Source organism: Rana temporaria, chromosome 3 (genome assembly GCF_905171775.1).
Source record: "Rana temporaria chromosome 3, aRanTem1.1, whole genome shotgun sequence".
NCBI lineage: Eukaryota > Metazoa > Chordata > Amphibia > Anura > Ranidae > Rana > Rana temporaria.
In genome coordinates this window covers 232,705,334-232,728,193 of record NC_053491.1, presented here as the reverse complement: position 1 = coordinate 232,728,193, position 22,860 = coordinate 232,705,334, and the positions used below count along the sequence as shown (strand labels likewise).

General features: G+C 41.8%; 1 protein-coding gene across 1 annotated transcript in view; it reads left to right on the top strand.

The window, feature by feature from the left end:
* LOC120932216 (amiloride-sensitive sodium channel subunit gamma-like) overlaps positions 1 to 22,860 on the top strand; it is a 45,529-nt gene that overhangs the window by 8,643 nt on the left and 14,026 nt on the right. Inside the window, exons 4-6 of the mRNA XM_040344452.1 lie at positions 7,855 to 7,959; positions 18,108 to 18,228; positions 20,613 to 20,685. Of these exons, the coding sequence (XP_040200386.1) occupies positions 7,855 to 7,959; positions 18,108 to 18,228; positions 20,613 to 20,685 (299 nt within the window). The remainder of the gene's footprint in view (positions 1 to 7,854; positions 7,960 to 18,107; positions 18,229 to 20,612; positions 20,686 to 22,860) is intronic.

Sequence of the window (22,860 nt, the reverse complement as noted above, 5' to 3'; positions counted from 1 at the left end):
TCTAAACAGCTCCAAAATGAAGAATGATTCAAAGCCGATTGTACTAAATGGGTTTAAAGCTGAACTCCTTGGCCTAGATTCAAGAAGCAATTGCGTCTGCGTAACCATAGTTACGCAGCGCAATTGCTTACTTGCGCCGGCGTTACGAATGCTCCTGATTCAGGAACCTCGTTACGCCGACGACAGCCTAAGATATGACTAGCATAAGGCTCTTATGCCAGTCATATCGTAGGCTGCATTCTTACGTTGGCCGCTAGGGGGCGTTCCCATTGTGGTCAGCGTATAGTATGCAAATTGCATACTAACGCCGATTCACAACGTTACGCGAGCCCTGCGTACGCAGTTTATGTTGTTTCCGTCCGTCGGGTTTCGCGTAAGGCTGCTCCTTCTAATAGCAGGGGCAGCCAATGTTACGTATACCCGTCGTTCCCGCGTCGCGAAGTTTAAATTTTACGTCGTTTGCGTAAGTGAATCGTGAATGGCGCTGGACGCCATTTACGTTCACTTTGAAGCAAATGATGTCCTTGCGACGTCATTTGCCGCAATGCACGTCGGGAAAGTTTCCCGATGGAGCATGCGCCCTACGCTCGGCGCGGGAACGCGCCTAATTTAAATGATTCCCGCTCCCTACGGGATCATTTAAATTACGCGCCCTTACGCCGGGCATTTTTGAGGAGCACCCACGCAAATTGCGTGGCTACTGCTTCGTGAATGAAGCATAGCGCAAATAATTTGCGGGGGCGCAGGGCAAAAACGGGACGCTGCGCCTCCGTAAGGAGTGCGCAGCGGTACCTGAATCTACCCCCTGGCATTTATAAAATGCACAAGTTAATGCAAATCTGTAATCCTTGAGAATACATGCACACGGACAGTGAGAAGTGAAAGTAAGCTTTCCCCATGCCTGGACAACAGCAGGTGGCACATACAGCTCGGCTAAAGAATTGAATGGCTTTACGCACTTGTACTTGTGTAAACACTGATAATCCTTTGATTAAGGCATTTACCCATACATGCACATATGACCTATTTCCCAAACTTGAAACTTCCACATTTGAGAAATATGTCATTAATACATATGCAGGCATGATGATACAAAAAAGAGTATTTGCATTTACATGAGTACAAGTGCATACAGCTATATACTTCTATGGTTGGCTGAATGCATCTTAAGACACAGCAGAACTCAGAGAGATAGAGGGAGCTGCAACAAAAGGAGTAATTAAATGTGCTGTAGTGCAAAGAGCACACTGATAGGAGGAAGAGCAATGTGATAAATGATAGTGAATTTATTAAATGTGAGTGAGTGAGAAACTTGTAAAGCGCAACACATCCAAACTGAATCGCCTCTGAGCGCTGTATCCATTTCATGGGTAAGGAACCCCTTGACCTCAGAAGACATGGGTTTTAATCTTTCTCCTGAAGGCCAAGTGGATGGTGTCCACTTCCATCCAGTCGGATGGTGGTAGTGTATTCCACAGCTGAGGTCCCTGGACTGCAAATCTTTGATCTCCTTTGGACTTGTATCTGGCTTTGGGTATCTGGAGTAGGTTTTGATTGGTGGATCGCAGAACGCGATTGGGGTTATGGGCTTTTATTTTTTCACATAGATATTGGGGGGCGTTTCCTTGAATACACTTATGATTAGGCAGAGTGCCTTAAAAGTGATTCTGTCTTTTACTGGCAACCAATGAAGGGATCTTAGTGAAGATGAGATTGATTCCCATGGTTTTTTTTTCCGGTCACTAGTCGCGCGGCCGTATTTTGAACGACTTGCAGACGAGTGATTTGGTATTTGGGGAGTCCTAGATAGAGGGCATTTGCGTAGTCAAGTCTGGAATTGATGATTGTTCCCACCACGACTGCAATGTCCTCTTTCGGGATAAAGGGGGTGAGTCTGCGTAGTAGGCGCAGCAGATGGTGGGATCCGCTGACTACTGACCCTATTTGTGCATCCATTGTCATGTAGGTGTCAAAAATGACTCTTGACTTTGGTGCTAGGGGAGATGGTTTTGCCCAGAATGGGCGGGGGGAGTTCATGTTGACGCGGGGTGAAACAGGAGAAGTTCTGTTTTCGAACCACTGAGTTTAAGATAACTGGATGTCATCCAGTTATCTATGAGGCCCCGTACACACGACCGAGTTTCTCAGCAGAATTCAGCCAGAAAGCTGTATTCTGCCGAGAAACCCGGCCGTGTGTACACTTTCGGCCGAGGAAACCGACGAGAATCTCGTTGTGCCAAATAGAGAACATGTTCTCTATTTCCTCGTTAGTCAACGGGGAAACTTGGCTCGCCGAAATCCTCGGCGGCTTCACAAGGAACTCGACGAGCAAAACGATGTGTTTTGCTCGTCGAGTTTCTCGGCCGTGTGTACGGGGCCTTAGAGAGAGGGATTTCTCTAGTCAAAGAGAGGTAAAGTAACTTCTGGTTACTGATGATTTGAAAGAGAGGGCGAAGATAGATATTAAACAATACGGGTGACAAGGGAGATCCCTGAGTGACTCCGCATGACACTGTAAGTTTTTCAGAAGTGAAAGACCCCAGTTTCACAGTTTGTGATCGGTTTTCCAAGAAGGAGCTGAACCAGGGTAGATCACCTTCCGCGACTCTGGCTACTTCAGCTAGCCTAGCCAGTAGTAGTTTGTGGTCTACAGTGTCAAAAGCCGCACTTAGGTCCAGCAGTATCAGGAGACAAGATTCTCCTTCGTCTGCGGCCTCTAGAGCGTCATCTAATATTTTGACCAGCGCCGTTTCTGTTCCGTGACCCGGACGAAAGCCTGATTGAAACGGGTCCAGTAATTTATGGGTGTCTAAATGTAGTTGCAGCTGTTGTACAACTGCTTTCTCCATTACCTTGGAGAAAACATTTAGACCTGTTATGGGCCTCCGGTTGTTTGGGTCTTTGGGGTCGAGGGTAGGTCTTTTTAGAATTGGTTTTATTGTACCTTGTTTCAGCAAGGTGGGCACCATGCCCTCCTTGAATGATTGGTTAATGAGCTGCATGATAGCTGGTGCCAGTATATCGGCACTTTCTTTCAGCAGTTTAGTGGGGATGATATCATTGGGTGCTGTGCTGTTACGCAGAGTCCCGATGATGTTTTTAGTGGCATTGATGGAAATGGGTTTTAGAGTGAATTTTGGTGATTGTGGCGGATTTATGTGGGTATTGGGTTTGTGATTTGGGAGGGAGTTGGTGACGGTTCCATTTTGCTGAATACTTTCAAGGAATTTTTCAATTTTATTAATGAAATAATCCGATAATTTGTTGCAAAATTCTTGTGAATCAGAGTTGGGGCCTCTAAACAAGCTGGATTCATAGTCTGAGTGACCAGCTTGAAGAGTTTGTGGAGGCGGTTTTTGGCATTTGTGATGATATTGGCGAAGTGATTTTTTTTGGCCGTGAAGATTTATTTTTGATATTTCTTTGTTATTATCTTGTAAATGTTATGGTTTTTATCTGAAGGGCACCTTTTCCAAGCAGCTTCTGCTCTTCTACGCTCTTGCTTTAGCAACGTCAGCTGGTCATTAAACCAGCTGGAGTTGTTTTTCCGGATGCCAGTTTTGCGTTTTGGTGCTACTAAGTCGGCTGACTGTAGTAGTGCCTTGTTGATGGCGTCAAGTGTTTCTGTGGCTGTTTGTTTTTGTTGGATTGTTTTTATTTTGTTCCCTAGAGTTGTTTTGAAGAGTTCCGAGTGGAGCTTCTTCTGAGATCTGGTCCAGTGAGTTGTTACCGGTTTTGTCGTTTTTTTTGGGCTGGCGTTTTTGGTGATTGTGAATTTAATGGCATGGTCATCAGTCCATGGTTGTGGCTCATTTTCCAGGACATCAATTTCTAAATCTTGTTTGAAAATGAGATTGAGCGTATGGCCTGAGGCATGAGTGGGGCCTTGTATTAGTTTCTGCAGACCTAACCCTTCCATATGGTCAATGCAAGCGTCGGCGACGGGGTCCAGCGATGAGTTGGCCCAGAGGTTGAAATCCCCAAGCACCAAAAGGTGTTTGATGTTTAGGGTATATGTGGAGATGAATTCCGCCAACGACGTGAGAAGGTGCGTTTTTGGGCCTGGTGGTCTCTAGCAAAGTAGAATATGGACCGTATCATGGGGGTTTGTTTGCAAATGCAGAGTGAGGGTTTCCATAAATGGAAGCGAGTTTTGAAGGACTGGTTTGGTGATTGAGAGGTGAGTCTTGTGGATCACCGCCAGGCCCCCCCCTGTTTGCCCCATTCTGTTTTGCATTTGATTGCGATAATTTGCTGGCACCAATTCTGTTAGAATGGTGTTGCAGTCGGCTGTGAGCCAGCTTTCTGTGATGAAGAGGCAGTCTAGATTGCGTTGAAGGATGAAATCATAGATTTCTTGTCAGTGTTTTACTGCCGATCTTGTGTTGACCAAAGCGCATAATATGCGCTTGGGCTGGGATACCTGCACGTGGTTTTTGATTGTTGATCGTCGATTAATTCTCAACAGTCGCTCTTTCCTTAGAACTTTTTTGGTGACAGCTGGGAGTATAGAGGCAAATGGTTTTAGTTCCCGGATGGTTTCTGCCGAGTATTTTAGGTAACCCATGGTCGCAGAAAAACGCAGGGAAGTAATGTTGATTGGAGGAATCTTTTATGGTGAGGGGCAGAAGACTGACCAAGTGAACTGTCGCTGAGTCTTTTTCTCCCCGATTGGTCCAGAGGAAGGCAAAAATGTAATATGGCAAATGCTATCAAACAAGGCATAATTCAATGAGCAGGCAATTACACAGTATTAGGGGCACTAACATGAATGAATGATCAATGACTGACTAGCTGGTAGTTGGGGCCCTACTTTATGTGGTGCAGTGCAGTGTCATCTTAAGAGCATTATAGGCCCCCGGGCAATACAGTGCACAGGGGCCCTGTCTACACAATCACGCACGAGAATTTACTGACAAAAATCATAAAATTTACTGGCAGAACCACATCTTTTACTGCCAGTGCAAAAAAGTACCTAAAATTACAGTTTTCAGTGCCGAACAATGCAAATGTCAGTATTTAAACTATAAACATATACAGTAGCTAGTGCTATTAGCAATGTGTTTAAGTTAAACAAAAGTAAAAAAAAAATGTCTTCATTGACATGAAGGTCAGGTTACTATAACCCAGCCAGCAGAGTTTCCTCTTACACCAGAGTCTGCAGGATTCCCCCTTACAGTGAAAGGGAACTCTTATGTAAAGGGGAACGCTGCAGATCATGATCTAAGGAGGGAACTCTGATGTGGAGGGGGGCTCTGGTGACCAGAGACCACCTTATATAAGAGTCCACTGCTTTCTCTTTCCCACTTACATCAGGGTCCGCAGACTGAGTTCCCCCTTGCATTGTAAGGGGGAATCCTGCAGACTCTGATGTAAAGGGGAACTCTGAGGTGAGGGGCACTCTGGTGACCAGAGACCACCTTCCGTAGAGTAAATACACTAAGGTAAGGGGGGGTCACTAATATAGGAAGGGGAACCTTTATATCAGTGCCCCCTTACATTTTTGCATTCACTCCCCCCTTACATCAGCAACCCCCCGCACTCGTGGAGGATCGGAACTTCTCTGTGATTTCCGCAAACTGGGCATGGGCAGTTCTAACCCGTCACTCTCCACAATTTTTTACTGGAGTTGCTGGGCAGCCGGTGGGGGCCCCCCAGGCAAGCGGGGCCCCCGGGCAACTGCCCAGCGTGCCCAATGGAAAAGATGGCCCTGGTGCAGTGTTCCTTTAAAAATGTAAATGGTGAATGTAGCTGAGTGGCTGTGCATAAGCAGTCTCTAAAGCATTCACTGTGTGTGGCAAACGTGTGGATATGTGCAGCATTGTGTGGCAGGCAGTAAACACACAGAGTGTAGAAAACGTCAACAAATACAACAGGCCTAATGGGGAGAACACCCGACCAGAGACACTTTTGACAGAAAAAGCAGGGGATCAGTGATTTGCAGATTCGAAGATGTGCCTGCCACAAGGAGCAGAATGTGGCCTGGTCAGTCCTCACCCAATAGGGAAGGCTTCCTGAGAGATGAACATAGGCCCTGCACTGTCCCTACTCCTCTGGAACCTTTCCCAATCTCTGAATATTGTCCCTGACAGATGGTGATCCTTTCCATATGCTAGCCACTCACAAAAAGCGCGCCAAGTCTGAGGGGCCGGAGACTTAAATAAACACTGTCTGACTCAAGATGGCCACCAGAGACACATGAGATACCAGTATCCAATTGGATAGCTGCCTCCGTGTGACTGAGGAAATCATAGTTGCTATCGCCCAGCATAGACAGGCTGATGAAGAAACAGACCGGTGCATGTGTCTGCAGTGACATTGGGGATTCCAGTCTCGGGTTGAACACTATTTACAGTTGCAGTGACAACAGCTTCCTCCATCTTCAGCATGTTTCATCCCCATGGTTTTCAGGCTGCCCATCAGGCATTTCTGGCTCCCAAGTCACCTTCATGGTATGCACTACACATGTATACTTTTTGTGAGCGCATTTCTATTTTTCAATGTATTGCCATTTAATTTTTAATGCTACACTATGAGGTTGCGCTGTTGTTGGAATGAAGTAAAATTCATTGTGAAAATGAATATAATGATTTTAAATGTTGACCTTAGCTACTCTACAAGCTAAGGTACTGCAAACACCAAGTTTAGGCTTTAGTATAGCAAGCTCCTTCATTTTAAATAACATAAATTTAGGCAGTTGGATTAGCCACACTATCTGTAAACATGCTGATTTTAAGAGTATCCAGTTCTTGTTTCTGCCTTGGTCAGTGGCCAACGTGCTCTTAAGCTGTAGCCCCATTTTGTGCAATTACAACTCTTTGTACATATAATGTAAGCTCCTTACATACATATTTCTTCTATTTCATATCTTAAAGTTAAGCTTACCCAACAGCAGGACTATGGCCATTTACTGAAAATATGGCATGTTAACAACCCCTGCTTTCCCATTATAATGCCCATTGCAGTCCCTCCCATTCTCATCTGCTTTTGAACCCAGAGTTTAGTAAATTAAATAAATGTAGTCCAATGAATACAAATAATGCACCAAAAAGATTTCTGCCTTTTTTACTTGAGATGACATTCAGCAGGCTAGCACATTCTGCTTTCAGCATCTTAGCATCCCAGCATCGCAGCATCCCAACTTTCCCCGTACATTACCAATTTTAGAGCCTTACCATTTGTGCTTTCACAACAAATTTTTAGCTAATGTCTCAAAACAATTAAATTAATTAAAAAAAATATGCAAATGGAACTCTGTCCCCACCAAGCCACACCAAAAATGGTGCACTGTTTCACCTTTAGTACAAAGGACAAAGAGAGGAGGTGTAATATCCTCATTGGTTCGTCATTGCACTGTGAACAGGATGATGCTATTCTTTAAACTGACAGGCAATATGCTGCATGTAAACTGATGCTTCCATGTCAACTGGTGGTCTTGTGAGAAAATGCAAGCGTATCCTTACAGGTCCCCAGGAATTTAGGTCCATTCTCAGTTGGGGCCCAGTCCCTATGCGTGTTTTTCCCTATGTGTGTTTTTCTTTGTACCTGGAAATTTGCACAGGTTTACATAAGCCATATGTAACCAAGGTGTTCTGGTCCAGTATACTCACACCTCCTCATATTAGATGTATACTGTATGTGTGAAAATTAGCAATGAGTATGTTAGAGGAACAATGTCTATAAAATCAATATAATCGATAATTCTCCAGCATAATTATACTCTATTGTTAAATTAACATTATTATAAGTCTTTTATTACCCTTTTATTATTCTTTACTTATGTATCCCAGTAAAAGACTGAAATGTGCAAGCATTTTTTTGTAGCAAAAAGTTAAAGAATCTCTTTTGTGACAGGTCCATGTGAAACGTTTGCAAGAACCATACAACAGTCGATGTAGTAGTGGTCACGACATAAGGAATTATTACGCGGATGTTTATGGAACTGAATACAGCCGAGAGGTAAGCCTTTGAATACATGAAAGTGCTTTGTCCAGTTTCTCCAACATTTATACAATCTGCTTTCTGAGCCTCTCACTACTTATCTGATTACAGTCAGCTGAGAGTTAAGCAGATCCTCTAGAAAAATTACTATAACCTATTATGATTATATTCAGAAAATAGAAAAAATAATGTTATTATAATATATTATGTGTACATAATTTATTAGATTGTAAACTCGCAGGAGCAGGGCTCATCTAACCCTCTTGTTTTGAATTGTACTGTTGGTGTAGTGTCTCCCTACATTGTAAAGTGCTGCGCAAACAGTTGGCGCTATATAAATCCCGTATAATAATAATAGAATAGATCAAATTGGAGTGTCTAGCCTGGCCAGGATGCATAACAATACAAATTTACTTTTCTATGATTCATTCTTCTTCTATAACATGGTACAATGAGTTAATGTTACCCAAGATCACAACAATTTTATATTACTGTTCACTAATTCATAATTGATTGCTATAGGTAATTATTGTTTACACATTATCATTGCCACATTGAAAAGACCCTGATTAGGTAATACGTTTATTAAATAAAGAGATCAAATCACAGATCTATTATCTGTGTAGTTTACTAGAGCTGTAGCCCAGGAATCCAGAGGAGCAGAATCTTACTGCCCACCCAGAGTTTCCTGTACTATAAGGGCTCTTTTAGACTCGTGGTTGGGGGGTCGTTAAAAATGTGCAGTTGAGCTTTTTAGCATCCCCCAATCGTCCGGTCCCCCCTTAAGCTGCAAAGGCAGCAGATGGGGGTATTTACACTGAGCAAAATTATAAACGCAATTTATCATGAGCTGAACGCAAAGATCTGCGACTTTTTCTATGTACACAAAAGGCATATTTCTCTCAAATATTGTTCACACATCTGTCTAAATCTGTGTCAGTGAGCACTTCTCCTTTGCCAAGAAAATCCATCCACCTCACAAGTGTGGCATATCAATATGCTGATTAGACAGCACGATTATTGCACAGGTGTGCCTTAGGCTGGCCACAATAAAAGGGCACTATATACTATAATGTGCAGTTTTACTGTATTGGGGGGGTCAAGGGGGTCCGAAAACCAGTCAGTATCTGGGGTGACCACCATTTGCCTTATGCAATGCAGCACATCTCTTTCGCATAGAGTTGATCAGGTTGTTGATTGTGGTCTGTGGAATGTTGGTCCATTCCTCTTCAATGGCTGTGCAAAGTTGCTGGATATTGGCAGGTACTGGAACATGCTGTCATATAGGTTTGGGTAAATAAGTAATCCTATAAAGAAGTGGTGAATTTGTGTAAGCAACATTAAGACCAAAATAGTATGTTTGGGTAAGTTATGGTTCAAAGAAATAGAATGTTTGTGTAAGCAAGTATGATAGAAGACAGAAATGTAAGTAAATAAGAATAAGACAGAAACAGTACGTTTTTATAAGTGAGTATTAGTAAGACAGAAATAATACGTTTGTGCAATATAGCAATATTTTCTTAAATTATTAAAAGACCAAACTAGAACGTTTGTGTAAGCAATAGTAAGACAGAAATAGAACGTTTGTGTAAGTAATAGTAAGGCAGAAATAGAACATTTGTGTAAGCAATAGTAAGATAGAAATAGAACGTTTGTGTAAGCAATAGTAAGGCAGAAATAGAACATTTGTGTAAGAAATAGTGAGACAGAAATAGTAAGTTTGTGTAAGTAATAGTGAGACTGAAATAGAAAGTTTGTAATAAGACAAAAATAGTACGTTTGTGTACTTAATGAATAGTAAGACAAAAATTGACAATTTGTGTAAGTAATAGTAAGACAGTAATAGACAGTAATTGTAAGTTTGTGTAAGTGAGTATTAGCAAGACAGAAATAGTAAGTTTATGCAAGTAATAATAAAGGAGAAGTATAGCCAAAACTATTTTGGCTGTATTTCTCCTGGTGATCACAGGAGTGCACTTAGTTCTGTATGCCTGTGACCTGTATTCAGCCGACAACGGGTTAAAGTCCGCTGTCAGCTGATGTCACTCAGCCAGTCCAGACTCTGGAGGGATCCTGACTTTAAAGTCTATCCAGATTCTTGACTGGCAGCTGGCTCAGCCTCTCAGCGAGCCGCCCCCACCCCCTCCACAACCCAGTGCTCCAGTGAGTGCTGGAGGGCAGAACAGAGAGCCAGTGACTGTCACATTCTGACTGAAGACCGAGGACAGGCTAATAGATGGTCTTGATTAGTGTTGCTCACGAATATTCGCATTGCGAATATTCGTTACGAATATGGCATATTTGAATATTCGCGAATAACTCGAATTTCGCGGCCAATATTCGCTATTCCGAATATTCGTATTTTTTCAATTTTATTTTTAAAACAGATCACATCCTAGTGATCTCCATCGACGTCTAAAAGCATTGCTGGTATGATTAGTGACCTTGGCCGAGTAGCTAAGCTGAGGCGATCCTTTTATGTTGCCGAATATTCGCAATCGCGAATATTCGATTTCCGAATATTCGCGAATACTTTCTCCGCCCTTCTTTTGCATCAGAGCCAATCAGAGTTCTCCTACCACAGTTGTCATAGGAGAGAGTGGAGTGTTTCTGTGCGTTTTTCCAGTGTATCACATCTTCAAAGAATTTTCCATCTTTTGTCCCGTGTCATCATCATTTGCATTTCACCTCTTTAATGAGAATAATAACTGTATAACATAAAGACATTTAAGAGATGTCAACGTAAACGGTTTACTTGTATTTTCCAAATCTATGGTTATTCAATATTTATTAAACTAATCAATATACAAATTGGTCAAAGTAAACCCTCAAATCTATATAATAATGTATTTATTTTATTAATACCTTGTTAGTTGCAGGGTCCATTACGTAAAACCACACTTTTTCCAAAGGGCAGGTGAAATTGAATGTTTCAAAATTTCGCAATCAATTTCGCATTCGCATTTGCGAAATTTCACAATCCGTTTCGCATTAGCAAAATTTCGCAAAAAAATGTTTTGATAAAATATCACGAATATTCGATTTTAGCGAATATTTCACGAATATTCGGCTATATATTCGTGATATATCGCGAAATCGAATATGGCGTATTCCGCTCAGCACTAGTCTTGATTGCTCAGTTCTTAGTCGTAGACCCCATACACACTACTAGATTTTCTGCAGATTTTTGTCTTTAGATTTACCAAAACCATGTGGTGCAAGGGCCTGCCTGATTGCATACAAATTGAAACTTTTGAAGTTTGACCTCACATTATATAGTTCTGGTAAATCTGAAGACAAAATCTGGCAGAAAATCTAATAGTGTGTATGGGGCCTTAGAGATGGCAGAGGACAGATGCAGCATTGGATTGATGCTGCATCCACCTAGGTGAGTATGTGTGTTTGTTTTCTTTTAACCATGGACTTCTCTTTTAAGACAGAAATAGAAAGTTAGTGTATTAGTGAGACAGAAATAGAAAGTTTGTGTTCGTAGTAGTAGTAAGACAAAATAAGTAAGTTTATGTAAGTATAAAAAAGTTAGAAAGAAATAGAAAGTGTGTGTACCTAAAAGATATAACGGTTTTAAAAAAAATAAACATTATTACTGACCTAGGTGGATCAATGTTGCATCTGCCCCTTGCAGCTTCTAAGACTGAGAACTGAGCGATCAAAGACCATTTTTTTGGTTTGATTGCTCAGTTCTCAGTCTTCAGTGAGCAGAGAGCCTGTGACTGTCAGTCACTGACTTTCTGCTCTGCCCCCCCCCCCCCCAGTGCTCCCCAGAGCTCTGGGCTGTGCATGGGGTGAGAGCGGCTGACTCAGTCTCCCAGTGGCTCAATGTGAGGCTGAGCCTGCTGCCCGTCCAAGCGGGATATTTCCTGAGCCTGCACCGGCTGAGTGATGTCAGCTGATAATGGGCTTCACCCTGCTGTTGGCTGAAAATGAGTTACAGGGCAGCTTCTGAATAGGTTAGGTAAGTATACAGATCTTTTCTTTACAGGGTTAAAAAGAAAAGCCTTAGAATTGGGGATTAGCCTTAGTGAGGCTTTTCCTGACCTTTCACTTTATTCATGTCATTGCTGCATAAAATGTTATATATCTATCTTAGTAAACTAAACTCAGTATGGATCAACATAAGAATGCCACATTACACTGAAGAAGGGCTGTACTTTTATGATCAAGCTATTCCATATGACAATATATAGGGTCAGCAGAAGATTTTTTTTCCTAGCACAAAGCTGTACGATGGGAAATCAAGTTAAAAATGCATTAAAAATGCACTACCTTCATTCTCTCGTAAACTTGGATTAGGTAATCTTCATGCCACACCGATGAGATAAAAAAAAGATAACACCACAAGAGTATTAAATACAGTCCTGGAGGAAATCCTCTACAAGCCTGTTGATGCTGAAAGGGCTTTTGGCGGAGTAAATTGTTTGCTAATGAAACAAATCATTAAATACTTTGGTCTAGGTAAGTACATATCATGGTGACTGGATCCTATCTATTCTTGTCTCTCTGCCATAGTTCAATTTAATGAAATTTCTTCAAACTGCTTTGGGGACGAGACAAGGCTGCCCATTTTCCCCTTTAATTCTTATCTTCTCACTAGAACCTTTACTTTGTACTATATGTGCAAACCCGAACATTCAGGAATTGCCTACAAGCCATAAGGTTGTGGGTATCACAGATAATCTCCTTTTCTCTATCACACATCTTAAAATGTCCCTGCCAAACCTATTGAGACCCTTATAAGATTATGGAAACCTATCCAATTTCAAAATACAATTTTGGAAAAGTCTTTAAAGTTGTAGTAAACCCTTTTGTGCCATGTTTATCTACAGGTAAACTTATAATAAAGCTTACCTGTAGATAGAATGAATATCTCCTAAACGTGCACTGTTTAGGAGATATTCCAGTGAGCAGCAGCCGGTTACATCACCGGTGCCTGCGATCTGAAGGAATAGCATATAGGTGCCGTTCATTCAGAGCTCTGTGCCGTGCCAGGGGGTTGCGAACCTGGATGATGACCTGATTTGTGTCATTGTCTGTCTAATGTGACATCGGATACCAGGATGCTTTGCTCTTAAATAAAATAAAGAATTTAAAAATATATATTTCAATTGAACTTGGTGGTAACATGTTTGGGTAAACAATGTAAATTGTACATGATAACCAATTAGGTTCCGATTTACTGTACTTAAATTAGTTTGAAGTAGCTTTTGATTGTATGATTATTGCTATGAATTAGACCCTTTTCACAGTAGCGTTCCAATCTGGTCCGCCTGTCTGTTTTTCAGGTGGACCCAATCGGACCCTCATTCTCCTATGGAGCGGTGGGTTTAAATGGACTTGTGTCCATATACACCCGCTTACATCCAATCCGATCCAGTTTGCTAAAAACAGACAGATGAAGATCCATTTCCCTCCATCTGGCTGGATCGGATGGTAGTTGGGGGGTCAGGGGGTCCATTTACATCTGACCGTCCATAGAGGAGAACAGGCTGTGTCTGTGTTCGCTCTACATAAGTGGAGCGGACACAGACCAGTCATCCTCCTGCTCAGTGGGGATCAGCGGACAGATTCCCTACAAGCAAACGGAACCCTTGTGAAAGAAGCCTTATGCCGCGTACACACGACCAGTCCATCCGATGAGAACGGACCGATGGACCGTTTTCATTGGTTAACCGATGAAGCTGACTGATGGTCCGTCGCACCTACACACCACCGTGTCAAAACGCGGTGACGTAAAACACAACGACGTGCTGGAAAAAACGAAGTTCAATGCTTCCAAGCATGCGTCGACTTGATTCTGAGCATGCATGGATTTTTAACTGATGGTTGTGCCTACTAACGATCGTTTTTTTCCCATCGGTTAGGAATCCATCGGTTACATTTAAAGCAAGTTGGCTTTTTTTTAACCGATGGTTAAATAACCTATGGGGCCCACACACGATCGGTTTTGACCGATGAAAACGGTCCATCAGACCGTTGTCCTCTGTTTAACCTATCTTGTGTACGAGGCCTTACTGTATTTTCAATTCAACGTAGCGATTTGTGCTGTCTTACTGACTTAGGTACACTGCATATTCGTGCAGTACGTATACTATATGTTCTGTGTAAGGGACTGTGCCGACAGGCTTTTGTTTGCTTGACTCAAACTGATGCAAAACTGATGCCATCGTAACAATGCCAAATCCCATTTACACATGCCCTAAGGGACATGTTTTGTATGTTGAGAAGAAAGGGAAACACCAGAGTACCTTTACCTATGGACTCTATATCTAATAATTTATCTTATGAATAAAATATATGTTATGTTATTATGTATTAACTAGTCTTACAATATTTATTGTAAGAGTTGTGATCTACCATTAAAAAGACACCATCACCTTGTTCATGTACAACAAAGCGACAGTGTGTCTGTAGGCAGGTGCACTTTCTCCATTGCAGGTGATGCTCAACTGCAGCAGCATTGTAGATGAAGTGGAAGTCAAGAGGAGCATGGTTCCTCCATGGTTTCCTGGGTCCCTGGGAGAGCTATCCGAGCTGCCTGACCATGTGACTCTGGTGGCCATCTTGGGTCGGGCAGTCTTTTTATCACCCTGGCTCCTTGGCTTGGCATAAATTTTGCATGTGGGTAGTGTAGAAATAGGTCACTCATCTGTCAGGGACAGTGATTAGCAGCAGGAAGAAGTTCCAGATGAGTAGGGAAAGAGCAGGACACGCCATCCTTCCTGGAAGCCTCCTTGTTTGGGCATGGACTGGCCAGGCCTCATTCCGCCCATGAAGACAGATGCTGTCAGTGCACCCGATACCTTCTGTTATACTCTTAAAACCTACAGTTGTCTTCCCACCAGGTAGATGTGCTTTAGTGAACCTTAAATTCAACACAGTTCTGTTACTGCAACTGGACTCTAAGGCCTCGTACACACGACCGAGGAACTCATCATAACTGAAACATCGTTTTCCTCTACGAGTTCCTTGTTAGGCTTGTCGAGAAACTTGACAAGCTTGCTTTGCGTACACACGGTCAAGACCATATCTCCTCGTTCTCAAACGCGGTGACGTACAACACATACAATGGCAGGGGAAGTTTGATTCCACTGGCACAACCCTTGGGGCTGCTTTTGCTAATCTCTGTTACTGCTTGTTAAGTAAAAGTTTGGTAAGAGACGATTTGCACTTTTCACTGTTACAGCGTGACAAATGTGCTATCTCCATTACAAACGCTACTTTTACCGAAGCTGCGCTCCCGTCTCATACTTTATTCTGAGAATGCGCGGGTTTTTTAGCATACACATGAACGTGTTTCTCGTCTAAAACCAGCCCGACGAGGAACACGACTAGAAAATTGAGACTCCCGTTGAGGAAAAAGAGAACTTGTTCTCTTTTTTTCTCGTCGAGTTCCTCGACAGTTTCCTCGATGAAAAACATACACATGACCGCTTTCCTCTGCAAAAAAGCTCTGCCACCAAGTTTCTTGATGGATTCTGTCGAGGAAAACAGTCGTGTGTACGAGGCCTCAGTGTTTACTACCACTGCATTACGCTGCACCTCCCCACATGTCTACAATGGGCATCCCCAATTCCCTTATACTTAACTTGCCTGCATTCTCCTGTAGTTCCTTGCCTTTCCATAGTTGGTACTAAGGTATGCTGTGTTGTTGACATAGCAGTGACATAGCTCCCCAAGCCAAGTGAGGGTGCTCGGGCCTAGTGATTGGTTGCTAGGCCTGAGCACCCTCTCAAGGGATTTGGTCATATGCTCCTCCAAACCAGGAAGTGCTGGGTATTTTTGCCAACTGTAGAGGAGCAAGAAGCTTCACAGAAGCTCAGGTAAGGTAAGTATAAGGCGTTAATAGTGCAAGCTTTGCCACTTTGCCATGCAAGCTTAAGGTAATAGTGTTTTTTTTTTTAGTAATGCCCTGTACACATGATCGGTTCATCCGATGAAAACGGTCTGATGGATTTTTTCAGCAGATATCCGATGAAGCTGACTTTCAACAGTCTTGCCTAATCGGTGACGTAAAAACACTATGACGTGCTGAGAAAAATGAAGTTCAATGCTTCCGAGCATGTGTCGACTTGATTCTGAGCATGCGTTGATTTTTAACTGATGGATTTCCCCACAGATGATCGTTTTTTTCTATCGTTTTTTTAACCATCAGATAATTTTAAAACAGGTTCTAAGTTTTTTCACCGATGGGAAAAAAACTGATGGGGCCCACACACGATCGGTTCGTCTGATGAAAACGGTCCATCAGACCGTTTTCATCAGACGAACCGATCGTGTGTACGCGGCTTAAGAAAGTGTACAATTAAAAATGATGACCTTGTTCCTGATGTTTTGGTGTCTTTGTTATAATTTGTTTATTATCGTACTAAAAAACAACCTGAATATGGAAGCAGCTATGTCTGGTTATCACACTACTGAAGTGGTAGAGAAATGATACAGACCACCATAATAGCATTCCAATCTAAGTTTTAAGATTACATCACTGCTCGGCTCTTCGAAGTGAACAGACATTACAATAAGTAGTAATTCACCTAAAAAATGTTGACAAGTTTACCATGTTACAAACCATAGTAGTGTAGTTCTTGAGGAGGGTAAAGAAAAGCCTTCTGGGCAGCCCTGGCAAGTTTTGCTTGATGGCTAAAAAAAATCTTTGCAACCCCTGCCAGCCAGTTAAATCAATTTCCTGGACCAAAATACTACCACAGGTTCTAGAAATGATCACTGTGGATACCTTTATTATCTCGTGCACTAATGCCTTAAAAAATGCTTTCTAAACATATGTGTAAAATTGTCTGTTCTCCATATGCATCTGATAATAACCATTTGTATAGTCCTTGGGATACATTTGTTTGTTAAATCATTAGATTGATCTAAATAAATGTAAACATTTTTTACAGATTACCTTCAAGTTATTTACAAATGAAATGCAATTTCTGATAGGTGCACTGTTAAATTCCAGAGCAAAAGGGTCCTGCGAGTTTCAGTACTTGTACTGTATTCCTGGTTGCTACTCTAATTATTATCCTAACTCAGGGGTCTAAAACTGGTGGCTCTCCAGCTGTTGTGAAACTACAAGTCCCATGAGGCATTGCAAGGCTGATTGTTACAAGCATGAGCAGAAGCATGATGAGTCTTGTAGCTAGAAGAACGCCAGTTTAAGACCTCTGCCCTAACTTTTTCTCTAATTCCTCTTGTTTTAATTCTCATTCTAATTCCACCTTTCTGCTGCCTGCCTAAACATTCTGTGGGGTATACAGCTGTCTGAATGCCATCTGCTTGTTCCTGTTTATGAATTGTGTGCTTACCTGCCAGTTTACTACTTAATATTCCTTCCACTTATTCCTTTCACTGCTGCATATATGACTTAGGCTGATCTTATTGCAGCATAATTAAAAACAAAACAGTGCTTACTTTGTGGAGAAAACGTTATCTTATATACGTGTTGTCTCCAAACTGTGGCCAATTTGCTTGCCTTTATCCAGCCCTTGTGGCATTATTCCTGCCACTGACACCAACAATGGGGCACTATTCCTTCCACTGATGCCAACGATGGGGCAAAATTCCTCCCCATAATACCAAAGATTTGGCTTAATTTGCTCCCACTGCGACTAAAGCCTGAAGGATAGTAAACTGGCCCTTTCTTTAGAAAGTTTGGAGACCCCTGTTATATACTATGCAATATATCTGTACTGATTTCTATTCACAATGCAATTTCTGTATTGAATCATACACAAATGTTCTCTCGTGTTGCAATTTGTAGTTTCCAAATTTCTTACATACAAAAATCGAATAAAAAGAGGGTTATAAAAAATTCCCAAGTCTTATACAATTCTGGATAATCAGTTGGTGGGTGTGCAGAAAGTCAATACATTTAAGAAATGACTGCCTGCTGGATGTATGAAACATGTATTTTGTTATCCGGTGTAGAAAAATTTGGCCACAGATACAGCAAGCAATAAAGGAACTAGCTGGAAGTTGTTAGGATTTATTTAGAAAGAATTTTAGTATTTAACATTTCATTAGGCTGATGCTGATTGAACATTTCATTAGGTCATGCTCAGTGTGGAGCAGAAGAAAGTCATAAATTGAAGTAGCACCTTATCTTTGCATCTACAATATACCATGTGTAAATGCATTTTTCTCTATAGGCCTGCAAGAAAAGCTGCGCTCAGATCAAAATGATCAAAAATTGTGGGTGCAGAATGTGGGAGTTCCCAGCACCCCCTGGGATTGATATACCTATATGTAATATCAGCGAACCACCTGTCAGTAAGTACACATTCCCGAAACCTATGGGCAGAACATGATACTTACTAAATGGTCTTGTTTTAATATGAAATGTCGGTGTATAAAGTGTTATACGAGTAGACAGAACCTACACCTGGTTGCATCTAATTAAAGGAGTTGTAAAGGAAATTTTTTTTTTTGCTGAAATGACTGTTTACAGGGTATAGAGACATAATAGTTAACTGATTCCTTTTAAAAATGATTAAAAATAGATAATAATCAATCATATAATGTGCCTGCAGTTTCTAGTTTCGTTTTTGCACGTTGTTTCCTGCTTCTGATGTACAGAGCCACAGACCCAATACAGGGCAGTGATGGTTTGGAAAACGAAACTGATTGGTGCTGTGGGGTTTTAGACACACAGTAATCACACCTCCTTGATTAGTGACCACAGAGAGAAAGCTCCCAGTACTGTGGTTATCAGGAAACAGACAACCAGGAAGTGTGGAGATCAGTGAAGAATTACAGCAACTTGAGAGCAAAAACGAACAATGAGGACATGAAAACAGCACTGCATTAAGCTAAAGGAAGGTATTAAGATAAAAAAATCCTTTACAAACCCTTTAAGTTAATTGCGATTACTGATATTTAGGTGAACTACGCAGGTGTATTGTGTTATGACTAAGCGCAATCTGAATGAAACGCGTTAACATTTGTATTGTTATCTTGTGCTTTGGGCTTGTGGTATACATCTTATCTGGATTTTACCCAATAAAGCTTGCATTTATCTGAGGACTAGAGTGCAGTCAACCCCTTCTTTACATGTATTAGCACATTATACTCAAAGTGGTTGTAAAGTCATAAAGAGATTATTGCCAGCCACTTTGTTCTACAAATCTTTTCAACACCGTGTACTTGTTTGTTTAAAATTATATTTCTCTAAATACCTTCTTTTAAATTGGTTCTCTTTGGTCATGTGCCGCTCTCCTCCTCCATTCCAAGGGCTACAGCAGGATGGGCTGAGATCCCCCTCTGACGTCAGCCAGGAGGTCATGTGACTGCTGTAGTGTCCGCTCAGCTCCTCCTCCTGGTGTAACCCTTGGAACGGAGAAGGAGAGCAGCCAGAGGTCATGTGACCGAAGAGAATATAGCTACAAGAAAGTATTTAAAGGCATGATTTTAAACAAACAAGTACACAGTGTTGTATAGCTTTGAAGAATAGAGGGGCTGGAAATAATAGCGGCAGGAGGGGAGGATATGTTTATTGACTTAGACACAGAAGCTAACAGGCAGGGAGAGTGGGGGAGAGAGGAGAGCAGCGGGATGATGGAGGCATGTAAACTGACCACGGTATCATGGATCAGCAGCCATGATTACCATGGTCAGTTTACATAGGGGGACACAGGAACAGGCAGCATCAACCAGGTTTTTTAGAACATAGAGAGGGACAAATGACACAGAACAAGTATTATGCTGTGTATCCTGCTTTAACCACTTTAGCCCCGGACCATTTGGCTGCCCAAAGACCAGAGCACTTTTTGCGATTCGGCACTGCTTCGCTTTAACTGACAATTCCACGGTCATGCGACGTGGCTCCCAAACAAAATTGACGTCCTTTTTTCCCACAAATAGAGCTTTCTTTTGGTGGTATTTGTTTATCTCTGCGGTTTTTATTTTTTGCGCTATTAAAAAAAAAAATGTTTACTTTTTGCTATAATAAATATCCCCAAAAATATATATTAAAAAAATTTCCTCAGTTTAGGCTGATACATATTCTTCTACATATTTTTGTTAATTTTTTTTTTACTAGTAATGGCAGCGATCAGCAATTTTTATCGTGACTGCGACATTATGGCGGACACATCGGACACTTTTGGTGCTATTTTGGGACCATTCACATTTATACAGCGATCAGTGCTATAAAAATGCACTGATTACTGTGCAAATGTGACTCGCAGTGAAGGGGTTAACCACGAGGGGGCTAGGAAGGGGTTAAGTGTGTCCTAAGGAGTGATTCTAACTGTTGGGGGGCCTGGCTTACTGTGACACGTTACTGATCGCTGCTCCCGATCAGAGGGAGCAGACCATCAGTGTCAGTGTCACTAGGCACAACAGGGAGATGATGGTTTAAACAGGCATCCCTCGTTCTGCAGCTCCGTGACACACGATCGCGGGACACCAGTGAACATCGAGTCCGCAGGTCCCGCGGGTGCGATCACAGAGCTTGCGGCAGGGGCGCGCACGGCGGAAAAGTTAAACTGAAGTATAGTTACGTCGATTTGCCTGTCCGTGCCATTCTGCTGACGTAAATATACAGGAGCCGGTCCTTAAGTGGTACAGGATCTCTCTTTTTTTTTTTTTTTTTTTTTAGGGATACAAACGCTTTAACTCACTCTCAAAGAATTTGTTCTGCTTTCTCTTATTAGATGACTGTGTGGAAATGTATGAATATAAACTATCCCACGATCAACTGAAATGCCACTGTCCTCTTCAATGTCAGTGAGTATCAACAAAGCAGCAATAATTATAAAATTTGCAGGCATTAAGGATTATTAATAAAAAACATTATGTTAGGGTATTTGTAGCAAGTGCCCATGTTCAGATATCATGGTAATGCTTAGATAAAAGACATTTTGATTTGATTTGACAAATTTGTAAATGCTACTTATAATGGCTAGGCAGAGCCCCCGCTGAGATGAAAAGTGAACACCAAACAAACAGCTAAATACATAGAAGAAATACATATAAGCAGTGGCGTAGCTATAGGGGTCACAGGGGTTGCAATGCCGACCCAACCTCTGTTTTGGGGGACCTGTGCAGCTGGTAAAGAGAGGCTGTCAGACCAAACTCCCCTTTGTGTATCTGCACTGGGAGCTCCGTCAGACAGTGAAGACACTCAGCAAAGTGAAAGCGAAGGGGCAAAGGTGTCCTCCTCCACCTACAGTGTAGTACCAGCTGTGTGACTGAAGGTACTGCTCTGCTGATTTTTTGAAAGGCTGTATATATATATATATATATATATATATATATATATATATATATATATATATATATATATATATATATAAACACAACATATAAATTAGCTTATGTGTACAGTTAGCCAATACTCAACATGTTTCCCGGTTTGAGCTGCTTTTTCAGGAGTTCAAAAATGGGAGGACAATAACCCTACAAAATAGAATATAGATATACAAATAAATAATTAATAGAATATACATAAACACGTGTTAATGCAGTTTTGACAGCTGTAGTAATCACCAGAATGCTTACCCTGGATAGCAGATGCACTGCAGATGGAAAGCCCCATAAACTGGAGGTCACAAGGTTCCCCCAGGGCGAGTGTGGGAGCAGACAAAAAAGCCACCACTTGTATACTTGTACATCTTCTGTGTGAAAAAAATGGTATAAGTTATGTTTGGGCACAGCGTTGCATGACCGTGCAATTACCAGTTAAAATAGCACAGTGCTAAATAGCAAAAAAGGTAAAAAAAACTTTCTGGAAATTAACTGGTTAAAAGCCCAACCCAAGGAAATTATATTCTAGACTTAGTACTGACAAATGGGGATCAATTGTCTGATGTTGAGGTTGGAGATAATGTGGGTTCTAGTGATCACCAAGGTGTTTGGTTTGCTATTAAAACAAGAACTGCAAAATCATATACAAAAACAAAAGTTTTGGATTTGGAACCAAAAACCAGAAAAAAAGTGCCTGGCCCTTTCCATAAAATGCACAGATGTGAACATGACCCATAGGAAACCATGTGAAATGGGCTGTAGGGTGTTTCTGCAAAACTGAAAATGCACTAAAAATGCATAGGTGTGAACCAGGCCTCAGGCCTCGTACACACGACCGAGTTTCTCGGCAAAAATCAGCAAGAAACTTGCTGTTTTTTTTTTTTGCCGAGGAAGCTGGTCGTGTGTACACTTTTCGACGAGGAAACTGTCAAGGATCTCGTCGAGTCAAAAAGAGAGCATGTCTTCTTTTTCCTCGATGGGAATGGGGAAATTTTACTCGCCGAGATCCTCGACAGCCTAACAAGGGACTCGACGAGCAAAATGATGTGTTTTGCCTGTCGAGTTTCTCGGTCGTGTGTACAAGGCCTAAAGGTTTTATGGATAAGGTATGTCTCTTTGCTGATGATACAAAGGTGTATCCCTGGAGGTCTCTGTAACATGGAACCTGATTTGGCATTTCTGGGAGATTGGTGAAAGCAATGACATTTAAGGAAAAAGTATCCCTTGATAGATTACAATATTGGGGTACAGTGTTAGCCCGCACTACAGAAGAAAAAGATCCAAGAGTACTTATCTCAGATGTGTACCAGGCAGTGGGAAAAGCAAATTGAATTCTTGAATGCCTCACAGGGATCACCAGTGGGGGAAAGCAAGTTCTGATTCTCCTATATACTGTAGATGTTCAGTTAGGCCCCTTTCACACTTGAGGACCGTGTGTCTGCTTTTTCATCCATCCGTGTGCGGATGAAAAAGGGACATACATTGGTCCCTATGAGATTGCGGGTGTCAGTGGATGAACATCCGCTGACACCTGATCTCGCCCGCCTCCGCAATGATCCGATTCTGCAGACGGAAGAAAATCCTATTTTTCCTTCCGTCTTTGGATCGGATGAACACGGACATACGGTCCAAGTTCATCCGATCCCCCCATAGGGG